Source organism: Quercus lobata, chromosome 12 (genome assembly GCF_001633185.2).
Source record: "Quercus lobata isolate SW786 chromosome 12, ValleyOak3.0 Primary Assembly, whole genome shotgun sequence".
Classification (NCBI taxonomy): Eukaryota; Viridiplantae; Streptophyta; class Magnoliopsida; order Fagales; family Fagaceae; genus Quercus; species Quercus lobata.
Window position 1 is genome coordinate 11,114,702 of NC_044915.1, and position 23,141 is coordinate 11,137,842.

The 23,141-nt window shown below is 33.9% G+C and overlaps 2 protein-coding genes across 2 annotated transcripts; both read left to right on the top strand.

Annotated features, from left to right (window-relative positions):
- The first annotated feature begins 583 nt into the window (after positions 1–583).
- On the top strand, positions 584–9,342 carry LOC115972536 (palmitoyl-protein thioesterase 1-like). The gene is made up of 12 exons (XM_031092860.1): positions 584–982; positions 2,433–2,517; positions 3,526–3,577; positions 3,667–3,687; positions 3,786–3,839; positions 5,512–5,562; positions 6,478–6,540; positions 7,030–7,095; positions 7,250–7,288; positions 7,528–7,650; positions 7,848–7,940; positions 8,721–9,342. The coding sequence occupies exons 1-12, from the start codon at positions 889–891 to the stop codon at positions 8,967–8,969; spliced, it is 990 nt and encodes a 329-aa protein (XP_030948720.1). The 5' UTR covers positions 584–888; the 3' UTR covers positions 8,970–9,342.
- A 4,881-nt stretch (positions 9,343–14,223) lies between these two features.
- LOC115972535 (putative dual specificity protein phosphatase DSP8) lies at positions 14,224–20,198 on the top strand. The gene is made up of 6 exons (XM_031092858.1): positions 14,224–14,984; positions 16,506–16,628; positions 17,628–17,721; positions 17,931–18,013; positions 18,098–18,187; positions 19,577–20,198. Exons 1-6 carry the CDS (start codon positions 14,739–14,741, stop codon positions 19,964–19,966), a joined length of 1,026 nt encoding a protein of 341 aa, XP_030948718.1. The 5' UTR covers positions 14,224–14,738; the 3' UTR covers positions 19,967–20,198.
- The last annotated feature ends 2,943 nt before the right edge of the window (positions 20,199–23,141 follow it).

A 23,141-nucleotide genomic window follows, 5' to 3' on the forward strand; every position in this document is an offset into this window, starting at 1 on the left:
TTTTTTAAAATGGAAAATTGTAAAGTACATCCCTAAAGTTTGATGTTTCTTGAATTTTATATCTTGAAGTTTGAAAAATTGGATTTTACATCCTGAAGTTTGGTTTTGTTAGCAAAACCTCACTCTCCGTTGGTTTGATTGTTAAGTGATATGTTGGCATGTTAATGTGTGTGTGTGTGTGTGTGTGTGTTTTTTTTTTTTTTTTCCCAAATCAACCTCCTAAAATGACGTCATTTCACTTAAACAAAGAGTATTGTTGGTGTTTCCAAAACAAAGTTGTATTAGGAGGCTAATTTGGAAGAAGGGGGGGGGGGGGGGGGGCAGGGGGGGGGGGGGGGCAGGGACAAACAAACACATCAGTACGCCAACATTCAAAACTAACGGAGGTTTTGCTATCAGAACCAAACTTTAAGATGTAAAATTTTATTTCTCAAGTTTTAAGGTATAAAATTTAAATAACTTTAAATTTTAGGTGTAACTTGCAATTAAAAAATAATAATAATAATAAATAATAAATTAAAAAAATAAAAACTGACATGCCAAGCCACATAGTAACAAACAGGAAGATGGCCGCAGAGAATCCAAAGTTGCCACAATCCGACACTCAAATCCGACCCCAAGTGATTACCTATTGGTGACTTGAAGGAGGAAACTGATGAGTGATGATGACAATAAATGCTACAGCAACAGTAACAGTATCTCTTTCTCATATCCCATTCGTCCCTCCCTCCCAGATTTCCATGTTTTGCGTTTTTCTTCACCAATCACTCACCACCACCACACCAACTACCTTAACACTCCAAGCCAACCTACCAAAACAACCAAATCTTAAAACCTAAAAAAAAAAAATCCTTCAAAACTTCTCTTTAACAAAAACTCATAAATTTCATGGCTTTTCATTCATCAATGATTGCCTCCATCTCCATCTTGGTCTTCATGACCTTCCAACTTTCATACTCAATACCCTTCATAGTACTTCATGGTAAATTTTTAATTTTTTTTTCTACATGTTTCTCTTTAATTAGATTGTTTGTTGAATATGTTTTTGTATTTGGGTATTATTGGATTTTCTGTTTCAATTTTTTTTTTTTTGGGTTTACTGGGTATGAACAAATTGATGTCTTTGTTGCTATGAAGGAAGGTTCTTTGTTGTGATAGTAGTTTTTGTTATATAGAATCTGCAATCTAAAATTCTATCTTTAATCGGTGTTTACACGTGTGTGTATATGCGTGTCTGTAAGTGTAAAGCTGAATGTTGAGGCAAGAAATCAAGTGGGTCTTCATTTTATTTGATCATTTAGGAGTCTTCCAGTTTCCATGTGAATTAAACTGTAATAGGATCGGTCAGGATATGATTATTTGTTTTTGATAAATTAAACTAGTAAAGTCAATTCAAAATCATGTTTCAACAAGTGTCTTACGAAGGTAACTAACAAATAGGTTTTGCAAGTCTTTTTTTTGTGGGTGTACTAAAAATCTCCAAAATAGTAGGAAGAGAGTGGAGCATAGAGAATTAGAGATATTAGCTCAATAGAACTTGAGGATGTATTAACAAAAATCTTAATTCAGGGGTTTGATAATGTAGCAAATTCAATATTTGTGAGTTGCTGAGGAATAGGAGAAGAAAATGGCATATAGAGAAAAGAGGGTATGTACTGAACTACTGATTGCAGAATGGTATCATAACTGATAAAATTTCTTTTCTCACTTGGATACACCACACAACACCCTACTTGACTGATCTACTTTGCAAAAGCTTGAAAACATACATGTTGGTTGTGGCGGAGGGTCCCATAATCTCCATATTTCTCCTACAATTTATGCAAATTAGTTTTTAGTTATATAAAGTAAGCTTTGCTTTTGGAAGCAGAAGAAAAAATTAGCCAAAAGGAACGATAATGCTTGTTTTATTTACAATTGTGCTTATTGTGTGATTATTCATCTTAGCAGACAAGTACAAGCTCTGTTAATCTTTTAGTATAAAGCAGATTTTTAGAGTTGCAGTTAGCTGCATCTACAAAATTTTTGTTGGTTTATTAATGTGCTTCACCAAACAAAGAGGGTAAAAATCATTAACATGAGTACATAATTGTACTCATCTTAATGATGCTCTAATCAGTACATAATTTTTGTTGTATTTTATACGAAGTTTCAGTATTTTCAGTCCTGAGTTTCATACGTCTATTCATTAGATTTTACAATTCCTCTCTTAAAATTTCTGGATGGGTATCAGAATCAAACTTAAAACATTTCTTTATGGGGATTTTAGTATTTTAGATTTATTTTTCCCTTGTTAGTTTTCAGAAATATTGCCTAATTTAGTGCTTTAATGGATTAGCTGATCATTGTAAATGATGTTATATATTGATTCGTATTGTTGTTAATACTTTATGCTCTGTGAAGTCGTTATTCTATACTAATTTTCATGACAGGCATTGGAGATCAGTGCTCCAATCGAGGAGTTAAACAGTTCACTGAGCTACTGAGCAACTATTCTGGCACTGAAGGATATTGCTTGTAAGTGCCCACAACATCATACATTCATAATGTTAAAAGAAATTCTCTATGTTATCCTCTTGAACAATTTTTGCTGAGGATGGGTCAAATTGTATCCAAGAAAATAGTTTGTTATATATGATTGTGATTCAGTTCTTGTGGTCCTTGTGTAGCTGCTCCATTTATTTGATAATAAACCAAGAACTTATATGCATAAAATGTTATCCTCTTAAAGCCTTGTTGTAGGTGTTCAATCTGCACATAGGCTAGTCTTATTCTCATCTAGTTGAAGGAGGTTAAAGGGATATTTATATTTAATGTTTGTCCATTTTTACATTAATCTAACTCCTTTAACCTTCTGAGTTTGGATACTTCCCTTGCGGTGATGCATGCTTGAAATTGGACAGTAAAAAAGTAAATTATGCTTCAAAATGTCAAATTGACTTAGCTTTCAGTGTTTAAGATAGTACTTGGGGAATCATTAATGTCATAGAGGGTCAAAGGAGGCATGATTTTTCACTCTTAATTCATTATATCATTGTAGATGATTATGTATCTACATAAGGAGTCTATGACTCCTAGCATCCAAATTGACTGGAATACAAAATCTATAGGGCATAGAAAACAACATATGCAGAATGTCATAGAAAAACTACCCATTACTTCATCAACTAGTTTTTGCTAAATAAAATTGTGTTATTCCTTTTTTATTTTAATATCCTTTTTACTTTTTGGATTTACTCATAAAATTTCAAATTGGTCTATGATTTAAGGGACAAAAAGTAATCGTGTGCACATGCACACACACATGCACAAACATATCGTATGTGTTATGGGAATTTTCAAAATTTTCTAGAACCATTTTTATCTTAAAAGTCATTAAGTATATTTTACTTTTGGGACATTTTATTCCAGGACTCTGTATAATAGTTCACCCAAGTGGTTGTTTCATTATTTGTCAATTTTTTTGAAGTAAAGTTGCAAATGTTGTGTATTACCTCCATATGTTCATTTCTTTCCATACTGCAGAGAAGTTGGAGATGGAACATGGGATTCCTGGTTTATGCCTCTTGAGGAACAGGCATGTGCTTAATAGAACTAGGCCCATCTTTTTGGAAGTTATGTTTTACATTGCACGGTTGTAATTTAAATTATTTTACATTTTTGCAGGCTAAAACTGTTTGTGACAAGGTGATATCTCTCTCTTGGTTAGAGTGGCTGTTTACCTCTCGTGGATCTTGAGGTTTGTATTTCCCTTCAACTAATTCAAGGTCATTATTATACTACAGGTGATGGAAATGAATGAACTGAAACAGGGTTACAACATCGTTGGTCTCTCCCAGGTGATTTGAGAATCAGATTTTCCCGTTTCAAATGCATTTGTAAAGTAACATGATTTATGTAATGATCATTTGTTTACTTATTTAATAGTGTATTCATTTTTTCTTACGACATAGTATCAAACTCTTAAAAGTCATCCAATTTTTACATAATACAATCAATTGGAACTGAAACTCAGTACTTATGGAACTTATTAAATAGAACCACTCCTTAATCTCGCCCCTCTCAATAAAAGAGATGTCACTATATACTTTCATTAATCGCTTGAACATAACATGTTTAAATTCATTATCCCTTTTTTCATTTGATAATTCAAAATAAATTTGCTTCTTTTAAGTAATTCTCTCTCTCTCTCTCTCTCTCTCTCTCTCTCTGGTTTGTGTGTCTGTTCCTATATGTTGTTTTGTACTTGTGCATCCTCTGTTTTGCTTGGTGATTCATTAATCAACATAACCTTGTACATATAATGTATTTTAGCATGTAAGAAATGAGTTGTATATAGCTTCTTTGAATGCACCTTAATTAAAAAGCCCACTCAGATTTTCAAAGTCCTCTCAGGGATCCTTTCTTGCAGTTTTACATATCTCAAAAAATGAGAAACTAACAGTGACAAATGACCTTGAGGATTTGAGGCAAATTACCTTGGCTACTAGACATTGAATAAATGAGTCATTGCTCATAAACTCAACTCAAATCAACTCAACTGTAAAATATTAATTCCCAACAACAGGATCAGCATCTCGATTTCCTTCTTTACCATCTTATTCCATGAAAATCATACCTCTCCAGTAAATAATATATCATCTTATCTTTTTCCACCACCTCTAGCATGTTTCATTTTAGCTTCCTCTTGAACTTCTGGTGATTCCAACCCGAATTGTATCACTCAGGTGAACTCAATGTTATTCCTTGATCTGCTTGATCTACATAACTACACTTGTTGTTTAGTTTGTCTTATTGTGCTAGGTAGCCTGTCTTAACTTTTATTATATACCTTTATTGGATTTACAGAACAACTTACATTCAAGCTTTAGGGGATGATTTTTTGAATTTGCTGTTGTTCAAGGATAATTGCTGTGGTTGAGGTCTCCTTGTCATTTTTATGTGTTAAGGTGATCCTAATACATACTAAATAAATCAAAATGTTAAATACATGTTAGTTTGCACCTTATGGTTTTAGGTGGGATGCTCTCTAATCATGCTTGGTACAGTCAGAAACAGTTTCTGTTTCTCTGATCTTATCAGGGGAAAAATATATTTTTTTAGAATGTGCTAATCTACTTATCATGTTGCATTAATTTTTCATTTCATTGCTATCTAGTAGTAAATTAATGGTTAAATTCACTTTTTGACCTTGAAATTTGGTCGTTCAATTTTCTTACCCCAAATTAAGAAAGTTGAAATCAGCTTAGTCCCGGAATTTTGTAATAGGTATTAAGTTCGACCTTCAGTTAGTTTGACATTAAAGAAATTGCATACATGGAAAATTGAGTGTTGACATGGCACATTAAAAGGCTTATATGGCCTGGCACAAATTTAATGGAATAATGAAAGAAATTTGAAATTGATACCATTAAAATATTTCATAGAAATTGCAACATATATTGGCTTTTGATTCTCAGCAGGCAGCCTCTATGTACTTGTTCTCATTCTTCACTTTATTTGATTTAACAGGGTAATTTAATAGGTCGAGGTGTTTTGGAATTTTGCAGCGGAGGACCTCCTGTAAGAACCAGTCTTTATGATAATCTGTGCTAGTTTAGTGTTTCAAATCATTGTTCAACCCATTGTATGAACTTTTTTATAATCACCTTTTACATTTTTTATTTTTGTTGACTATACATTTGTATGCCTAATAATGAATGGTGGTCAAAAGTTCATTATTCTGCTGGATAACTTTTTTTTAATTTTTATAAGATAATAATCTGTTAGATTTATGTATAAATTTTTTGAAAGCATTTTGACTTGATAAACTGTACTGCTTTTCCTTATATATATATATATATATATATATATATATATTTTTTTTTTTTTTTTTGGGGTTCTTCTTTTCTTCCCTGTTCAGTAGTGGGAGATGGAAATGTGAGGTTATAACCATTGATTCTGCCTGAAATATAAATCAATAAACAGACAGTTGTAGCTTAGAGTTAACACCTGTGTAATTTGAAATGACGATGAAATAAATTTGTGATAGATGAAGCACAAAATCAATCCAAGTCTCTGTGCAAGATTTTTTTTTTTCTTGAAAATTTTGAATACTCTATAAATAACTATCATGTCATCTATATTCTGCTGTTAAATGCCATCCCAAGTTCTAGTCAACCCTTCTTGAGTAATTGACCAATAGGTTTTTTCTTCATTTTCAGCCATGAAATTACATCATTTTGTTCTTGCATTAAGCTGTGTATATGGGAAATTGTTATTCCTTCGCTAATGAAATAAGGGCTATCTCATCCTTGCATACTCCGAGCATATGTTGCATAGGTTCATAAACTATCTACAGAACATTGCTTTTTTAAATTAACAAAAAAATAGTGGATATCCTCTATATAATATTGTTTGTAGTATTCAATGAGATTTTTTTCCTCATACATGTTTGGACTAAAGTAATGGGATTGTCCCTATTAATTCTGAAAACAGGTTAAAAATTTTGTATCTCTAGGAGGACCTCATGCTGGTACTGCTTCCGTTCCTCTATGTGGTGTAAGTATTACTGAAGTTAGAGTTGTTATAAAATATAATGTAAATAATTTTATCTAGAGATCATTGTTATTGTTCTTTGTATGCACTTCTAATGGTCCAACCAAATTAGCAGTGTCCCTGTGCTTATTGTGAATATCTACGTCTCACCAGATGTCCTACATCAATTCACTCAATCACATTGTTTAAATAATTCAAAAACATAATTTTAAGACTTAGGGAAAAGTATGGGGTGAGAGAATATCCGTTGTCTTCATTTTCTACCACTCTTCTGCATTTTGTCATTGAAGTCTATTCTGGAGAACTTTTAAGTTATATATTGTTAAATTTTGACAACCATTTATTTAACTACTAATGCTTGTCTCGGATAATGAGAACCTAGGACAATCATGGCAAAAGACATGGTAAGGAGTAGATTCATTCTTAAATTAACTTCTTTAATCCTATCTTGAGCTCTGTCCAATATTCTTATGTGGTTTTTTGCTTCTACAGTCTGGTGTTCTGTGCATTATTGCAGACAGACTACTCAAGTCTGAGATCTACACTGACTATGTCCAAGTATAAATCTCTCTCTCTCTCTCTCTTAACTTCTATAGCATTTTTATTCCTTTATTGAAGTTGGATTCTTTCTTCTTGTCACTCTTTTGCTGTCAAATTCTGTTATCTTATGATGTCTCTAATAAGGCATGACCTTTGATTTCTAAAATCACAGGATCACTTAGCTCCCAGTGGTTACCTCAAATTACCAAATGTGAGTAGTATAATCTGATGAACCATTACAAATATTGCAGTGATCTTCTTTTCAATTGCTTTTGGCTCAGTGTTCTTTTTGAAATTATCCTGTAGTCAAAGGGGGCGTTAGTGGTTTTCTTGGCCTTGGTCATATAGCCATGCATCTATATGCATTGATAATTTTGCACTGTATCATATTTCTGTCTTTTCTGAAATAGCGGAAAACCTAAACATCAGAATTTACTATTACATTTCCAGGCTATTCCGAACTATTTAGAGAAATGCAGATTTCTTCCAAAGCTTAACAATGAACTCCCTGACGAGAGAAACTCCACTTATAAGGAACGGTTCATTAACTTACAGAACTTGGTGCTTATTATGGTAAAGTATTTTTCTTCTTCAGTTGTTTTCATTTTTTGAACAGGCTTATCATGGCAAATTGGTGAGGTACATGTCCATTTAGCAGCATTCTTGGTCCTCTCAGATTTCTTAGATTTTCTCAGAAATAGAAAATTTTAGGTTATGATGCCGTCTCTCAACCTTCTCCATCCTTTTTTTTCCCCTTGTATGTTCAACAGTTTGAGCATGACACTGTTTTGATACCTAAGGAAACTGCCTGGTTTGGATATTATCCAGATGGGGCCTTCAAGCCAATTTTACCTACGCAACAGGTATTATTTTTATCTTGAAACGCTAGTTTACTTTCCAAATTTTAATGTTTGCTGACATGGAATCCCATTGCCAAAAATGGGTGTCAGTTCATTTATTTTAAATGAACCTGGGTCTATTTACTGTTATTTCTGTGTGTGTGTGTGTGAGAGAGAGAGAGAGAGAGAGAGAGAGTTACATAACTGCAATTACCAACCCAATCAATGCCCAGATACCCATAGCAGGACATAGCCATCATTTAGCTGAAATGCTAAGACATTTAAATTGCCAGTATTAGCACTTTTACTAAGAGTAAACGACAGCTGCAACTTTTAAATCATGACAAAAGCATGACCAAAGACACGTTGGTTACTACAATGTTGGAAAAACAATACAATGCTAACAGTGCATTTAGGTGAAGCAAGGGATGACTTTGTTTTGACCATTGAGAATGTGAAGGAAACAATTAGATTATTTGTCACAATAAATTGATGATACATGGCATTGAATCTCAAGGTGAAAAATTAATTAAGGGTTGTCCTACTCTTTAGAAGAAATTTGTAGCAGACAATGCAAACCATTGGCTGTGAGAGTTATGTGGCACAATCAAGGGCCAGGACATAGTTCTGCAGTGTATAACATGAGCTTAGCATGATAAAGACATCAGTTTTTTTTCCTTGGAACATAAAGAAGTTTTTATCACCTTAATTAAGCACTATAATATAAAACTTCATATGTGCTACAACATATTTTTGTGTTTTAAGCTTATGTGGTATCTTAGTTTTTTGTCACTCGTTGTGCAGACACCGCTTTACATAGAGGATTGGATTGGTTTGAAAACCTTAGATGAAGCTGGAAGGGTCAAGTACATTAGTGTTCCTGGAAATCATCTTGGAATCTCCAGAAGTGATATGCAAAAGTATGTTGTGCCTTATTTGGACGGTAGTGCATCAAGAAAGAACAGCTCTGAAAAGGATAGTAACATTAGGGTGCGCAGAGTCCATGGCATAGTTGTGCAAGGCAACAAGAGAGAGCAAATTGCATCGACTTAACTGATTCTTTAAGGATCATCATCTTATTCGTGGCCCTCATCAATTAAGAGCTTCATCAATGAACTTCTTGGGCTCACGGAGGAGTCAGTGTCTCACACTTGATTTAGATTACCCTGTTTAATTAAGTCATAAATCAATCTATACGTTTGGTGGGGATTGTTTTCATGTACAGTTGTATTTTTTTTTTTTTTCCACGTTTGCCTCGACATCTCTGGTTGAAGCTTGCTGAAGCACTCAGTTTATGGTTGTGGAAACATGTTTCCATATGCAAGAACAAAGTTTGTTATACAACGATGAAAACATAGCATCATTATTGGCATTCATATGGTTAAGGGATAATTCATATCTGGTACAAGTGCAAATTTATAAGGCCCATTGTTTTTTACTTTTTTTCTTGAACATATGCTTGTAATCATGCTATCCATTTTCTGTGAACCTCTCCTATTGCATGTGAAAAACTTTGTTTTGATCCTCTTAACTACCAAATTTTAATTGATTGAGTTCAATTCTTAATATGAGTAGTTAATTAATCAAGGTTCAAATTACAATGCTTGATGGATAAACAGATTCAAATCATAGAGCACATAAACCATAAACACATGCACACAGACTCATTATTGATGGATGTGGTGCAAACGATAGTCACACAACTTCCTGTATATGTAGTTAGAAAACATACTTGAGCTCCCCACTCTTAGTAGCAAGTAGCAACCACAGACTCCTGCCTTGTGCTTTCTAAATTATCAGCTGTGCAAACGATGCTTGCATACTGAGCCATCTACCACTCCAAGTGCTTCTTAAGATTAACATGGTGCAATTCCCCATTATGTTTCAACTAGCGAAGTTAAAATATGTTGAACATAACAATGATGATTTCATGCCATAAAAGTTGACTTAAATATACCAACATATTTTGCAATCTCATAACATTGAATGTAAACAAACAAAGATTAGAATAATCCTTTTCAAAGATTCACATTCCTTCACAATAAGAATTCAACTTCTTGGTATACAAAGAATGTTAGTTGAAACTAACTTTTTTCACTATTCACAATTCATTGCCATTAATCCACAATTCATTACCATTAATCTTTTGTTCAGCGGTTGGATTCAACATAATCCTTGAATTGTATCTTATCTTTGCACACATGCAATGTTGCACTAGAATCAAATCACACATGAAATACTCTTCTTTTTTTTGACACATGAAATACTCATATAACACCATGATGATCACGCACACATCATTTTACATGAACTAATTCTTTAATAGCATTTGCCACACTTGCATTGCTATTTGCTATTATTCCTTTTCTTTTGATTCTAAGAATCTGCATTCATGAATTTCAGGTCATTCTTTCAACAAATGACACAGCCTTTGAGACTATTTAGATTATTCTTTTAAGAACATTTATTAACATTTTAAAAATGCTTCTATATCATACCTATAATGTTCAATCATGAACATTTCCTCCGATGCATATACAATTAAAAAGAGGCGTCATTTTTCGTTTGCCATTGATCAATCTTTCTTTCTTTAAGTATTGTTCCATTGGATCTTCGTAATGTTCTTCACAATGCTTGATGCATCACTATGAAAGTCTCTTCATATCCTTCTTTCCATTTCTATGAAATATTATTGAAGATTTTTGGAGAACAGAGGAGTAAACAATAAAATAAACAAAGAACAATGGCTTAAAGGCATTAATGGACGCTGTCCTTAGGCAATATTTGCCCCCATACAAATTTTTCTTAGTGATACAAACCTACTAGATCTTACAAATAGCAATTTTGAAGATTCCCATGTGATATTTTGTGTTTTAAAAATTTTATGATTTTCATAAGTGAAATCAATATCCAGTTAATAATGATAGTTTAAACAATATATAATTATATATAGACCATGAAAAGTCACAAATGATATGTTATAACAAATAGAAATTTAGAAGAACGCTTTAGTCTAGACAATCTCTTGACGTCCACAAACATTTAAATATGAAGTGATGCAACTGTGTTTGACAATAAAATCTACAGAATTTATAATTAATCTCACCTAACACTCAGACTCAGTTGAGCAAGTGCCTAATAGAAATACTAATGAATGTTAGCCCCTCGCTCAAGCTAATGTCTTACGGATTCTCAAAAAAATAAATAATAAAAAAGCTAATGTCTTACGAAAGAGTGACGAAATCACAACAAATGTATTTTTCACTTGTTTTAGTTTCTCTTTCACTCTATTTCTTCAAAACTATAACAACACTTTTCCACTACTAAAGTGTGATCAAACTTGCATTACAACTTATTTGGATATGTAAAATATTTCACACAAAATAAAACATTGTTTTAGGTACGAAAGTAAAACTTCAAAAAAAAAAAAAATAATGATGAAAATAAAACATGTACTATATTTTAAGGATAAAATGAATAATTTTTACATATTTTTATTGAGCTAGGCTTTAAACGCAACAAATTTTATTACTGATAAGGTAGCATGTTATTATTGATTAACATATATAGACTCACACTGAGACTATTTTATTATCCTCTATTAAACTTGCCATGGTAAACTGTTGTGAAAGTTATTACAAATTTTGTCATGTCTCTAAACTTCTTGAGTTTTTACTTTTTATTACCATATGCATGATGCATACGAAGAGGAAAAATTATTTAATATAAAATAATCATATCAAAACCAATAATTGAAAGACATGTGCACAAAATAACCACATCAACATTCTATCGTTACTCACAAGGATGTTAGTGGATGGTTATTTTTGTGTACATATCTTATCTATTAGATTTTAATACAAATTATGTGATATCATCTTATACCAAAAAAAAAAAAAAAAAAAACCCTTCTAAGAGCATCCACAGCAGTGGAGCTAAAAATTTAGCTTTTTAGCTCCACCAAAAGTTACTTTATCTATTTTACCTACATACATGCTGCAGCAGTGGATCTATTTTAGCTTTTAACACAATAAAATAATATAAACATTACAATAAAATAATATATCCATTACAATAAAATAATATATCCACTACAATAAAATAATATATCTTATACAATAAACAACAACCACAACCACCTTCAACCGCCACCGCCGCCACCACCGTCGCCGCCGCCGTTGCCACCACTGCCGCCATCGCCGACGACTTTTTTTCCACCGCCGTCGTCACCGTCGCCACCGCCACAAAAAATATATATATAAACTTCCCTGCACACAGAAAATTTCCAAACTAACATTTATATCGACACAACAAATTACATAGATAAATTACACAACAAACTTACATTTATATTACAGAGACATTTATATTACATTTATAGACAAATTACAAATTACAGAGACCATACAATAAATTACAGTGACCCAATACATTCATGTGGTTTTATGCAACACAGTAATGTGGTTTTGTGCAACACAACAATTTACAGAGTGTGGTTTTGTGCAATACAACAATTTACAGAGACCACCCATACGTAACTCTGGCTCTGTGCAACACAACAAATTACACTAACAACAAAACATAAAAACTTTCCCGCACAAATTACAAAGACCACATAATCCAGACAACAAATTCTTGCAAATAGAAAATTCCCAATACAGAGACCACATAATCCACACAACCAATTCCTGCAAACAGAAAATTCCCAATACAGAATGCACAGAATCCACACAACAAAATAACAGAAAATTTCCAAACACAAAATTTCCAATACAGAGACCACATAATCCACACAACCAATTCCTGCAAACAGAAAATTCCCAATACAGAGAGCACAGAATCCACGCAACAAAATAACAGAAAATTCCCAAACAGAAAATTCCAAATACAGAGACCACAAAATCACAATAACCCAGAAAAATTAAGCTATGAAAAAATTCACTACAAAAGAAAAGAGAGAGCACTGACCTGAAGTGGATCGGCTGGGACGGGGACGGCGACGGCGTGGAGAGCTTGATGAGTGAGATGAGAGCTTGCGACGGCGACGGTGATGAGTGAGGGAGATGAGCTGGAGTGCGATGAGTGAGGGAGATGCGGCGACGGACGGCGTGGGTTGGGCTGGTCTGGGACGGCGACGGCGTGGGCTGGTTTGGGCTGGGACGGCGACGGACGGCGTGGGCTGGGCTGATCTGGGACGGCGATGGGTGAGAGAGATGAGTGCGATGGGTGAGAGAGATGAGTGCGGGAGATGCGACTGGGACGGCGTGGGCTGGGCTGGGCTGGGACGGCGAGGGAAGGCGTGGGCTGGGCTGGTTTGTGGCGGCGACGGTGATGAGTGAGGGAGGAGTGATCTGAGAGTTGAGAGTGAGGGAGAAGGAGATTGAGAGTGACGGTGAGAATGTGAGATATAAAATAAAAGAATGAAAAAAAAACTGAGTGGAGTGATTATTTTAATCAGGCTGCTGATTAAAAAAAATTTTTTTTTTTTAGATGAGTGCTACAGTGCACATCTATCTATAGATGTGCACTATAGCAAATTAGCCAAATATTATGGCTTTGGCTCCACTGCTGTGAGCTTATTTTGCTATATTGGTGGAGCTAAAATAGCATTATAGTTTTTTAACTCTACTACTGCAAATGCTCTAAAGAAGAGGGCAGTGAATAATTTATTCACTCCTATAATTTTCTTACAACCAAGAGCAATTATGAGGTGATCTCGAAGCACGTTGACACGGAACTCCTCTTAAATTTCTTGTGGATCTCATTAAATTAAAAGATTTTGTTAAAGTATGCTCTAAACACATCCGTTTTTGACATACTTTTAAAAGCTTTTATAGGAAAAGAAATGAGATAACTGATTTTTTTAGATAAATTATTTTATTTTATTTTATATAAAAGTGATATCTACTTTTTTTTCATAAATAATTTATTAACAAATATCTTTAAAATTGATAAAATTACGGCCTATTTGGTAGATTAACTCTAACATACATTTTCACATTTTAAATAACATTACATATATTTTCACACGCTTTTTAACTCACACATATATCAAAAATACCCAAACAACGTTACTTAAACTCATCTACCAAACTGTCTAAATTTGCATCTCATCTTACGCAAACTTATTGCCATGTCAGCATTGGGCATATATAGGACAAAACCAGAACTTTCGTTGTTGGTTTAAAAAAAAATACTCAGTCATTGTTGCTTTCCTCACCAACGTGGCAATTGAATCACTGACTTTCACAATTATTTCCCTCACCGCCTTTCACACTTTAACCTTCTTTTCCCACCAATCCCTCCACGTTATTTTCCATTCCTTTCCCTCTGTCCTCTCTCTCTCTCTCTCTCTCTTTCTCAGAGTTTGTTGAGCCAAAAAGGTGGAGTAGAACGCAGGCCATCCTCTCATCCAAGCAAAACTCTAGCCTTGGGTTAGGGTTTTCTCAATCCCAAATCCCTCTCAAATTTTCAATTCTCAAATCCTCCCCATCCTCACCGTCCGATCGATCCACTTTTCGCAAAATATGGTGATGATCTCCTTCAGAAACTCTCGATTCCAGATCAAACTCCATCCCGATCCTCCGCTCTTCGATTCCTTGTAGAAATTCCAGTTCCCGTCTACTACTTCAGTAAATTCTTCCACAAATTTAGAGAAAAAAGAAGAAGAAAATTTTAGGGTTTTTTTTTTTTTTAGGGTTATGGTGTGAAAAATTAAGGTGATGTGAATTGTAATTATGTTGTGAGGTAATTAGGTTTATTTCGTGTCAGAATTCGGTGTTGCAGTGATTGATTATTGTGTATCTGTTTGTGGATATTATTATGTATATTGAGGAATTGAAGGGGGGAGGGGAGGTGGGAAGTGGTGAAGAAGTGAATAATAGGTGTGTTGGCGATAGTGGTTTCGATTTAGGTATCGATTTTGGGCGCAAAGGCGTTGTTGTTTCGGATACGAAGCGGGTTTTGATCGGAGCTGGGGCTCGCGCTCTATTCTACCCAACTTTGCTATACAATGTTGTTAGGAATAAGATTCAGGCCGAGTTCAGGTGGTGGGATAGGGTCGCTGAGGTATAATTTTCTTGAATTTGTTTATTCCTTATAGCTGTTTCACTATACGATGTGCTATATATATATATATATATATATGATATCTGTTCTTGTTGATTGATTTTGGATGGTGTGTTGCAATGAGTTGCAATTTTGTGAAGAATGTTATGAATGGTGTATTTTTCATATTAGTGTTTGTTGATTGATTTTGAATGATATATAGATTGTTTTCTGTGATGACGATTTTGTTGTGATTTATTTTAATTGAATGAGTATGAGTTGCATTTTTTTAGCTTTTTTTATGTGGGTATTTCTGTTTTTGTGAAAAAATGTATAGCAATGGCCATAGGTTTTTAATACCAAATGTTAAGGAAGATGAAATAGCTCAAAAGCCAGGAATTTTGTTGGTGTTTTCTTTTTATAAAGATCTACAATGGAATATAGGGCTGATTATTACAGCCAATCATTCCACTATGATATGCAAAATATACTTTTTCCTTTTGATTCCATTCAAAATCTGTCTCCCCCCTTACTCCTTCAAAATTGATTGACATTTTATCTGAGCAGAAATGGGGACCACATATCATAAGTCCTTTTTTAGTAAGTGGAAAGCAGAGAAGCAAGTATAACAACAACAGCAGCAAAGCCTTAGCCCCAATTTTTTTGGGGTCAGCTATTGATCCTTAATAAATTAGTTTGGGTTTGTCACATGTATTACTTTCCTTCATTCTATTCTACTTGATGTCGTACTCATTGTTATTTTGTTAATTGACATGTCCTTTTTTATATTATTAATACTAATTTAATTTTAGTCTTCCTCTACTTTTTTTCGCTTCCTCAACTTGAATCAACCCACTCTTTCTTGCCACTACCAGTGCATTAATCACTCTCTTTTGAACATGACCAAACCATCTCAAGCGACTCTCCCTTATCTTTTCATGAATAGGGCCGCCCCTATCTTTAATCAAGTATAATTGAAAGAAAATGGAAATTCCTTAATTGTTATGATTTATTATTTGTACCATTCATTATGATCATTTTTTGTGGTCTCTATCAGGATATATTATTTCACTGCACTTCATATGGCAGCTTATTTCTTGTTGTTTCCCCTAAATTATTGGTCTGTTAAAATTGTTTCATTTTTTTATCCTTGTTACTTGATATTCATGGAATTTCTTGTATGAGCTGTGCAGTTTATTGAATTTTTCATTCCTATACATTGTATGTATTCTTTTCCTTTACAAAAAAAATCTCCCAAGTACTGTGCTGATTAATTCTGTTTTCCAGTCCTTTATTGCAAATTTAAATTCCATAGCTTCTGCTAGCTGCTGTTAACTACTTTTTTCTTTTTATATGTAAGTAATGGGAAATGGATGCATGTTTTTGTTAATTATATAAACAGTTTTTTTTCCTTACAAGTTTCATATGCATTTGTTTCACTGGTGACTATTTTTTGGGTATCTGTGGTGTTTATTTATTTTTATTTGTATTTGAGAGTAGTACTTATTTGTTAGAAACCAGATCTAATGCTCCTATTTTCAGTTTATACTGTTAGGTGCTGTTCCATTCCCTACTGATGTTCCCCGCTTAAAGGAGCTTGGTGTTTGCGGAGTGGTCACACTAAATGAGCCCTATGAGACTCTGGTTCCAAGATCTCTATATTATGTGAGTGTTCTATCCTTGTTCAGTATGCAGCTGGATACCTTTTCTTAAATTTTAAATGTTAAAATTCTAAAATGTTTTTAGAATTTAACACCAAGGGGTAGAACAATTGGCTGGGGACCGTGCCTCACAAAGGAGAGGTCACTAGATTGAATCTCCCCTTCCCTCTTCCCTTGGGGCCTAAACGTGCTCATCAACTTTACTAGGCTTAATGTTTATTTATCTATTTATTTATTTTAATGTTTATATATATAATTGTTTTTTTAATCAATGATGAAACTTTCTGGCTGGTATGAGCATTAGATACTTCTGTACTCTTTAATGCCTTCATTATAAGGGCAAAAGAGGCTGATTCAGTTTTGTACTCCTGTATACTTGAGGAGAGTCATCATAATTCTTGTTTAACTAACTATATTTTGTTTAAATGTGAACGTAAAATCTGTGTGGAAGAGAAATAACTTGGTTTCTCATGTCTGTGCTGCTTCTGGAAGAATCTAAAGCCGTATGAAAATAATCTTAAGACGGTTTAGTGAATATTTAAGAGCCATTCGTTCTCTAATTTAAAGGCATATCCACTCCCCTAGTAAACAACATTTGGTGGATGAGGTCACCAATATAATCCAGCCTGATTCTTAATACTCTTTTCTAGTATTAAATATTAAAGGGAAAAATATTCTCTTTCAATTAAAGAAGATCCTGTTCAATCAAGCATTTTTCCACTTAAATAAATAGGTTATCTTTTGACATTTTGCCTTAGGGGTTTAACGCATAGTCAACAAACTTAATTTGTTCACCTTGAATATATGATCTGGTAACTATTGTGGTGGGATGCCGATAATTTAAGTTTTCCTCGGCATAAATCTCTCTTTGATGTGTTTGATAATCATTTAATTTTTCCTAGGCACATCTGTAAACTTCCATCCTAGGCTTTAATCCTAATTTGAGGATGTTTATGAAGTTCCTCTATATAATTTACAATCTAATTTATTAAAATTGTTGCAGGCTCATGGTATTGACCATCTGGTGATACCAACAAGAGACTACTGCTTTGCCCCATCACTTAATGATATATGCCATGCTGTAAACTTCATACATGGTAAGCATTCTTTGCACGATCCTTTTCCTGCTTTAGATTATGTAGAACAATATCAGCTTTTTTATCATTTGGCAGAAATTTGTCTCCAAATGTCAGGGATGTGGTTATTTAATTCTCAATATATAATAAATAAATAAATAAAACTTAAATTTCCTTCCAGAAGATGTTTCCTATGAATATCTGAGCTTTCTCATGTCATTATCTTGCAGAAAATGCGTCTTGTGGAAGAACTACATATGTTCACTGCAAAGCCGGACGGGGACGCAGCACTACTGTTGTAATATGCTACCTGGTCAGTTCCCTGCCAAAGAAAAATTCTTTTTGCTAATCTATTGAAACTTTTCCTCATATCCTGAGGTTGAATTTTATTTTATAGGTGCAACACAAGCAGATGACACCTGATGCTGCATATGACTATGTGAGATCAATCCGGCCGAGGGTGCTTTTAGCATCCTCCCAGTGGCAGGTATTTATTAAATTTTTGGTGAAGGTTTTGCATCCGATGTCTGGGTCATTATCTGAGAATTGACTTTTGAAACTTGGGAATTCTTGTTTTTCTTTGTTTAGAAGAAGACTGCTAAATTTCCATTTTACTATGTGCTTGACCTCACATGGTAACTGAACCATGTTATTGTTAAGCTTCATTTAGGTTAATCATTTAAGAAATGCTTTCAGGCTGTTTGGTTGGTGTGGGTCCCACTTAAAAAAAACTTGTTAGTCTAGATGTTTTCAAAAAACACAACTTAAAAATGGTGACACTTTTTTACTTGCAGACACCAAAACAGAACATCTTGTAGATGTTTTCTAGATTAGTTTTGTATTTTTAACAAAAGCACAGTGGCAATTTTAAAAATAAAAGCCATCATGCCTTCAAATTGCATCGGACAGGGCTTTTTCTTTTCTTCACCTAGATCTATTCTCATCATCTTCTTCATTATACGTCTCTCTTTGCAAAATCCCATCGCTTGCCATTGCACATTGCTTACCCCCCCCCCCCCACCTTTTTCACCTCTCTCTCTCTTCCCAGAATTGATCAACAGGTCATGACTTGAATGTATCCAACCCATTTGCCATTTTGTGATTCGGGGTCAAATCAGTCACAACCAGTGCAAATTGAACTGTCACACCAGTATTTCTTCAATTATTTATTATTTATTATTTTTCTGATTCTTGCAATGTTTCGTGGAAAAAATTTGGGTGGATGATGTGCTTGTTGGAAGCATTTTTTTTTTCCTGCAATTTTTGTTGGTAATTGTTGTTGGTTTGGGTGTGAGGAATTTGCTTTGTGTTGTTGCGTGTGGAAGTTTTGGGTCTGCGAGGAGGGATTTGCTGTGTGAGGAAGGACATGAAATAAAGTTTTAAGAAAATTAAGTCAAACAGGTTTTTTCTTGTTTCATATTTTAAAATCCAATTTTTAATAACTTAAACCAAACAGGGTTTTCTGCCACTGTAGTACATTTCCAGTGTAATTGGTTTGGCTATTTTTTTTTAATAAAGTTCTTACATTATTTATCTATATATATATATATACACATATATCTATGTATGTATGTATGTATGTATGTATGTATAAATGTTTTGGAAAAAATATTTTCAAAACCAGTTTTTATCCTTTTTGAAAATATATTTTAAAATTGGTGAACTAATTTTTGTTTGGACTGTAGGTCTTAAGGATTTGAATTACCAAAATGTTTCTTTTCACCCAATGATATTCTTTCTTTCTGGGCTATGAATTAATGATGTTCATTTTTTTTTTTTTTTTTTTTTTTGTGTATTTCTGTAATTTAATCCATATTTAGGTGGGGAAAAATAATTATTGTTTTCCTAAGCAACTCTTTGTTGGTTGTAATTACAGGCTGTCTTGGAATATTATCATCTTATTGTGAAAAAAGCTTTTATCTACACCCACATGACTGATCTAATAATGAAAGCCCCAAGATCAGCAGCTTCACAAGATCTTATTGCATTTGATGATGGATCTGTGGTTGTTGTAACTGAATCAGATCTTGAAGGGTATGACTCAAGTCTTGATTCAGGTGCTGTGGGAAGTGAGATATGGGCGGATTTAAGTGTGATATACCGAGTTCGAGTTGCCGGTCAGGCGGCTCTGGCAAGAATCTCATGCATGTGGGTCGGCTGCCGTGCACAAGAGAGGATTTCAGGGGAGAAGTTGCACAGCGAGAGTAGCTGCTCGATCAGGGCTGGTCATCTGGGAGGAATTAGTGTGGATATCCAAGTCTACTGAGACAAACCTCTGAAATTGCTTAGAAGATGTTTGATAAAGTTTTCTGTCCTTTTAACATTTCCCCTTGCGTACAGAAAAAGGCAAATAATGTTTTTACTTTAGGCAGTTCTGAAACTCTGGTTTTTCTCCCATGTAAATTGAGTTGTTACTTTTCTCTTGAATGAAAAATGTAAGAAAGTTGAGCATTATGAGCCGAATAAATAAATGATGATATCGTGGAAGATTGCACCAATGTAATCATCAGAAGGTCCTACAGTTTTAGGAGCGCTGTGAACCACAAAATCACAAATTACTCGAGTCTCCTCACACATGAACATGATTAAGTGCCTCCAAAAAATTCACTTACACTGACTGGGAGTGCAACCAGGAACAGGAACAGGTGTCCCAAAATGCTTATCATCAGTATGAGCATATTTCCTGAAAATCTTATGTAAAGATGCAGTATCTCTCTCTCTCTCGTGAAAAGAAAAAAAAATAAAAAAAATCGTTTTCTGAATTGTAATTGATTTTATCCACTCTGGAATCTAACATATACGGTTCAAAAAATTGTTAGCTTGCATTTGACGCACGGCCAAAAGCTTCTCTATAATCTCCTTCGGCCGATCTTTCTCACTAAAACTACAAATATTCTGAATCAGACGTATAGACGTAACAATTCGGCAGCATGTTGTTAAAGTTTCATACGGAAATCAAAATATAAAATAAAACTTGAAGTATTAATTGGAAACATATCGGAGTATATAATTTATAGCTTAGCCTAAAATAAAATTACTCCAGTATTATTTCTAGCGTGGATTTTTTATTATATTTTTTTTTCCTTCTGCTAAATGGCGTCGTTCTTGGGCTGGCAGCAGTGGATTTGAATTTGGTGTAAAACGGTGATGTTTTGGGATGGCTGACGTTGCAAAAAATTACACGTCGGATGGCTCGAGTGTGTTTCGGGTGCTAGCGTGTCACTTGACGCTCATGTAAGTGAGTCTACTAATAGAAGAGCTACTTTTGCTAATGGAGGAAACTTCAGAGTATAAAATCTAAATTTTCAAACTTTAAGATATAAAATTTAAACAACCCTGAACTTTAAAAGTGTACTTCAAAATTTACCCTAAGAATTACATAATCTTACAGATACACTTAAATTTACACCACTTGAGTAGTTAACTTTTATTATTTATATATTTTTTTGCTGAAATGAGTTGTTAACCTATGATAGGAGCAACATTACTTCCACATTAATAAGTCTAGAGTCACAACTTTTTTCATAATTGTTGAGATGACGAGTTGTAAATGGTAGACAATAAAGTAATATCTAAGATAACTAGATAAAAATCACTAACAATTTGACAACTCAACAATTATGAAATTTGTTTTGAAAGATAATGTACCATTGCTCCTTTCACATAGGTCTACCACAGATACTATTGATGTAGGAATCTTTAGCTGGATTACTTGTCCAAAAAGACTACAGTCGAAGGTCTTCTGACCCTGTAAACATGAAAAATGAAACTTTTTTTTTTGAGAAACATGAAAAATGAAACTAATTGAGGGTATTGGTGTGGTACCGGCTTAAAAGTGTCCAATGCTTGAGTAAGGATACCTCAAAGAAAGTAATTCTAGAATTGTTGATAGTATTGTGTACCCTTTGCTAGTGAGGCGGGTAGGCATTATATATGAATGAGTGAATGACAGTTGGAAGTCATTTATGTCTCTCCCCATTATTGGGATAATTATGGTCTTGTCTGTAATGTGTGCTAGTTTAATGGATCCTAGTGACCGTTGAGTAACCCACTATAGCACTGAATGTTTTTATCGGTTACATCCTTACTTTTTCCTTTTTTTCTTTTTTCTTTTTTGAGAAGAACTTCCTTACTTAATATAGGGCTTAATGCTGGGTATCTGAGGGAAGAAGGTCGTCCATATGTTTTGGAGACCTTATTTTCCTATATTCATTAGATATTTTTTATAATGCACCAAAGATAACTTGACACATTAGTCATGAGTAGTGGATTCTAGTTAGCTCAACTGGTAAACTCTCTAATAGTTGAATAAGAGATTTAGAATTCAATTCCCACCTACACTAAAAACTGATTGGTATCTTGGTCTGATGATAGAGAGTTGTCATCAGGAACGAACGTTATAGGTTAAAATTCTCTAAAAAAAAAAAGTCACGAGTAAAATTATGTGTGACCTAAAACTTATTTTAAAAATTCCAGAGTAATTAACAAGGCACAAGTCAATGTGTAATTGTGTTAATGAAGCCATATCTCATGTATTAGATATATACATGTCCTAATGTAGAACAAATAAATATCACTGCTACTTTTAATACCTCTTTCCCCCTCTTGAATTGACCAAAGAAAAAAAGAAAACCAATACTCAAGAGAGAGAGAGAGAGAGAGAGAGCGAGACTTGGGTCATATTTTAAAAAGTAAGAGTTTGTTTGGATGGGATGAGTTTTGAGTGATATCACTCAATTTTCTATTTCCATCATCCAAATCGTGTAGGTCCCATAGATGAGCATTTGTTTGGATGAGTTTTGGATCATTGTTTCCATCACTCAATTCTTTGATTTTTTAGTGATGAGTTATGGAAACTGAAAACACATTTTAGGTGTTTTCAGTTTCCATAACTCTATTTTCAATGGCATTTCTGTAATTAAACATACATTGAGGAACCCACTAGTCAAGTCAGCCAAAACTTTTCTTTTTCTTTTTTTTTTCACTAGGTTCAGTGAGTTTGGTAATTAGGGGTTGAAAAAAAAAATAAAAGCTGCACCAAGTGATAGGTATGAGGCCCACAAACAGTTGAAAAATATTGAGTGATGACAAGTGAGTGATGGTGCCAAATGGGTGGGGTGTAGGGAGTTGGGGTATTTTAAGTGATAAATGATGAGTGATGAGTGACGAAAGTTGAGTGATGAGTGATGAGTGACCCTTTTTTTTAAACCAAACAAGCCCTAAATGGTTTAGCAATGGATGAATAAATTCCTTCTGCGTCTTCCTACTCACTAAAGGATTAAGTACAAGGCATATTAATCACAACCACAAACCACTAAAATATATATAATATATGCTACTCACTCCTTGTCCTTGATGCTCTTATAGAATGGGTGTGGAACAAAAGTAATAATAAGTGCGTTTTTACAACGATGTTAGAGAAGCCCAACCAGTAGACCATT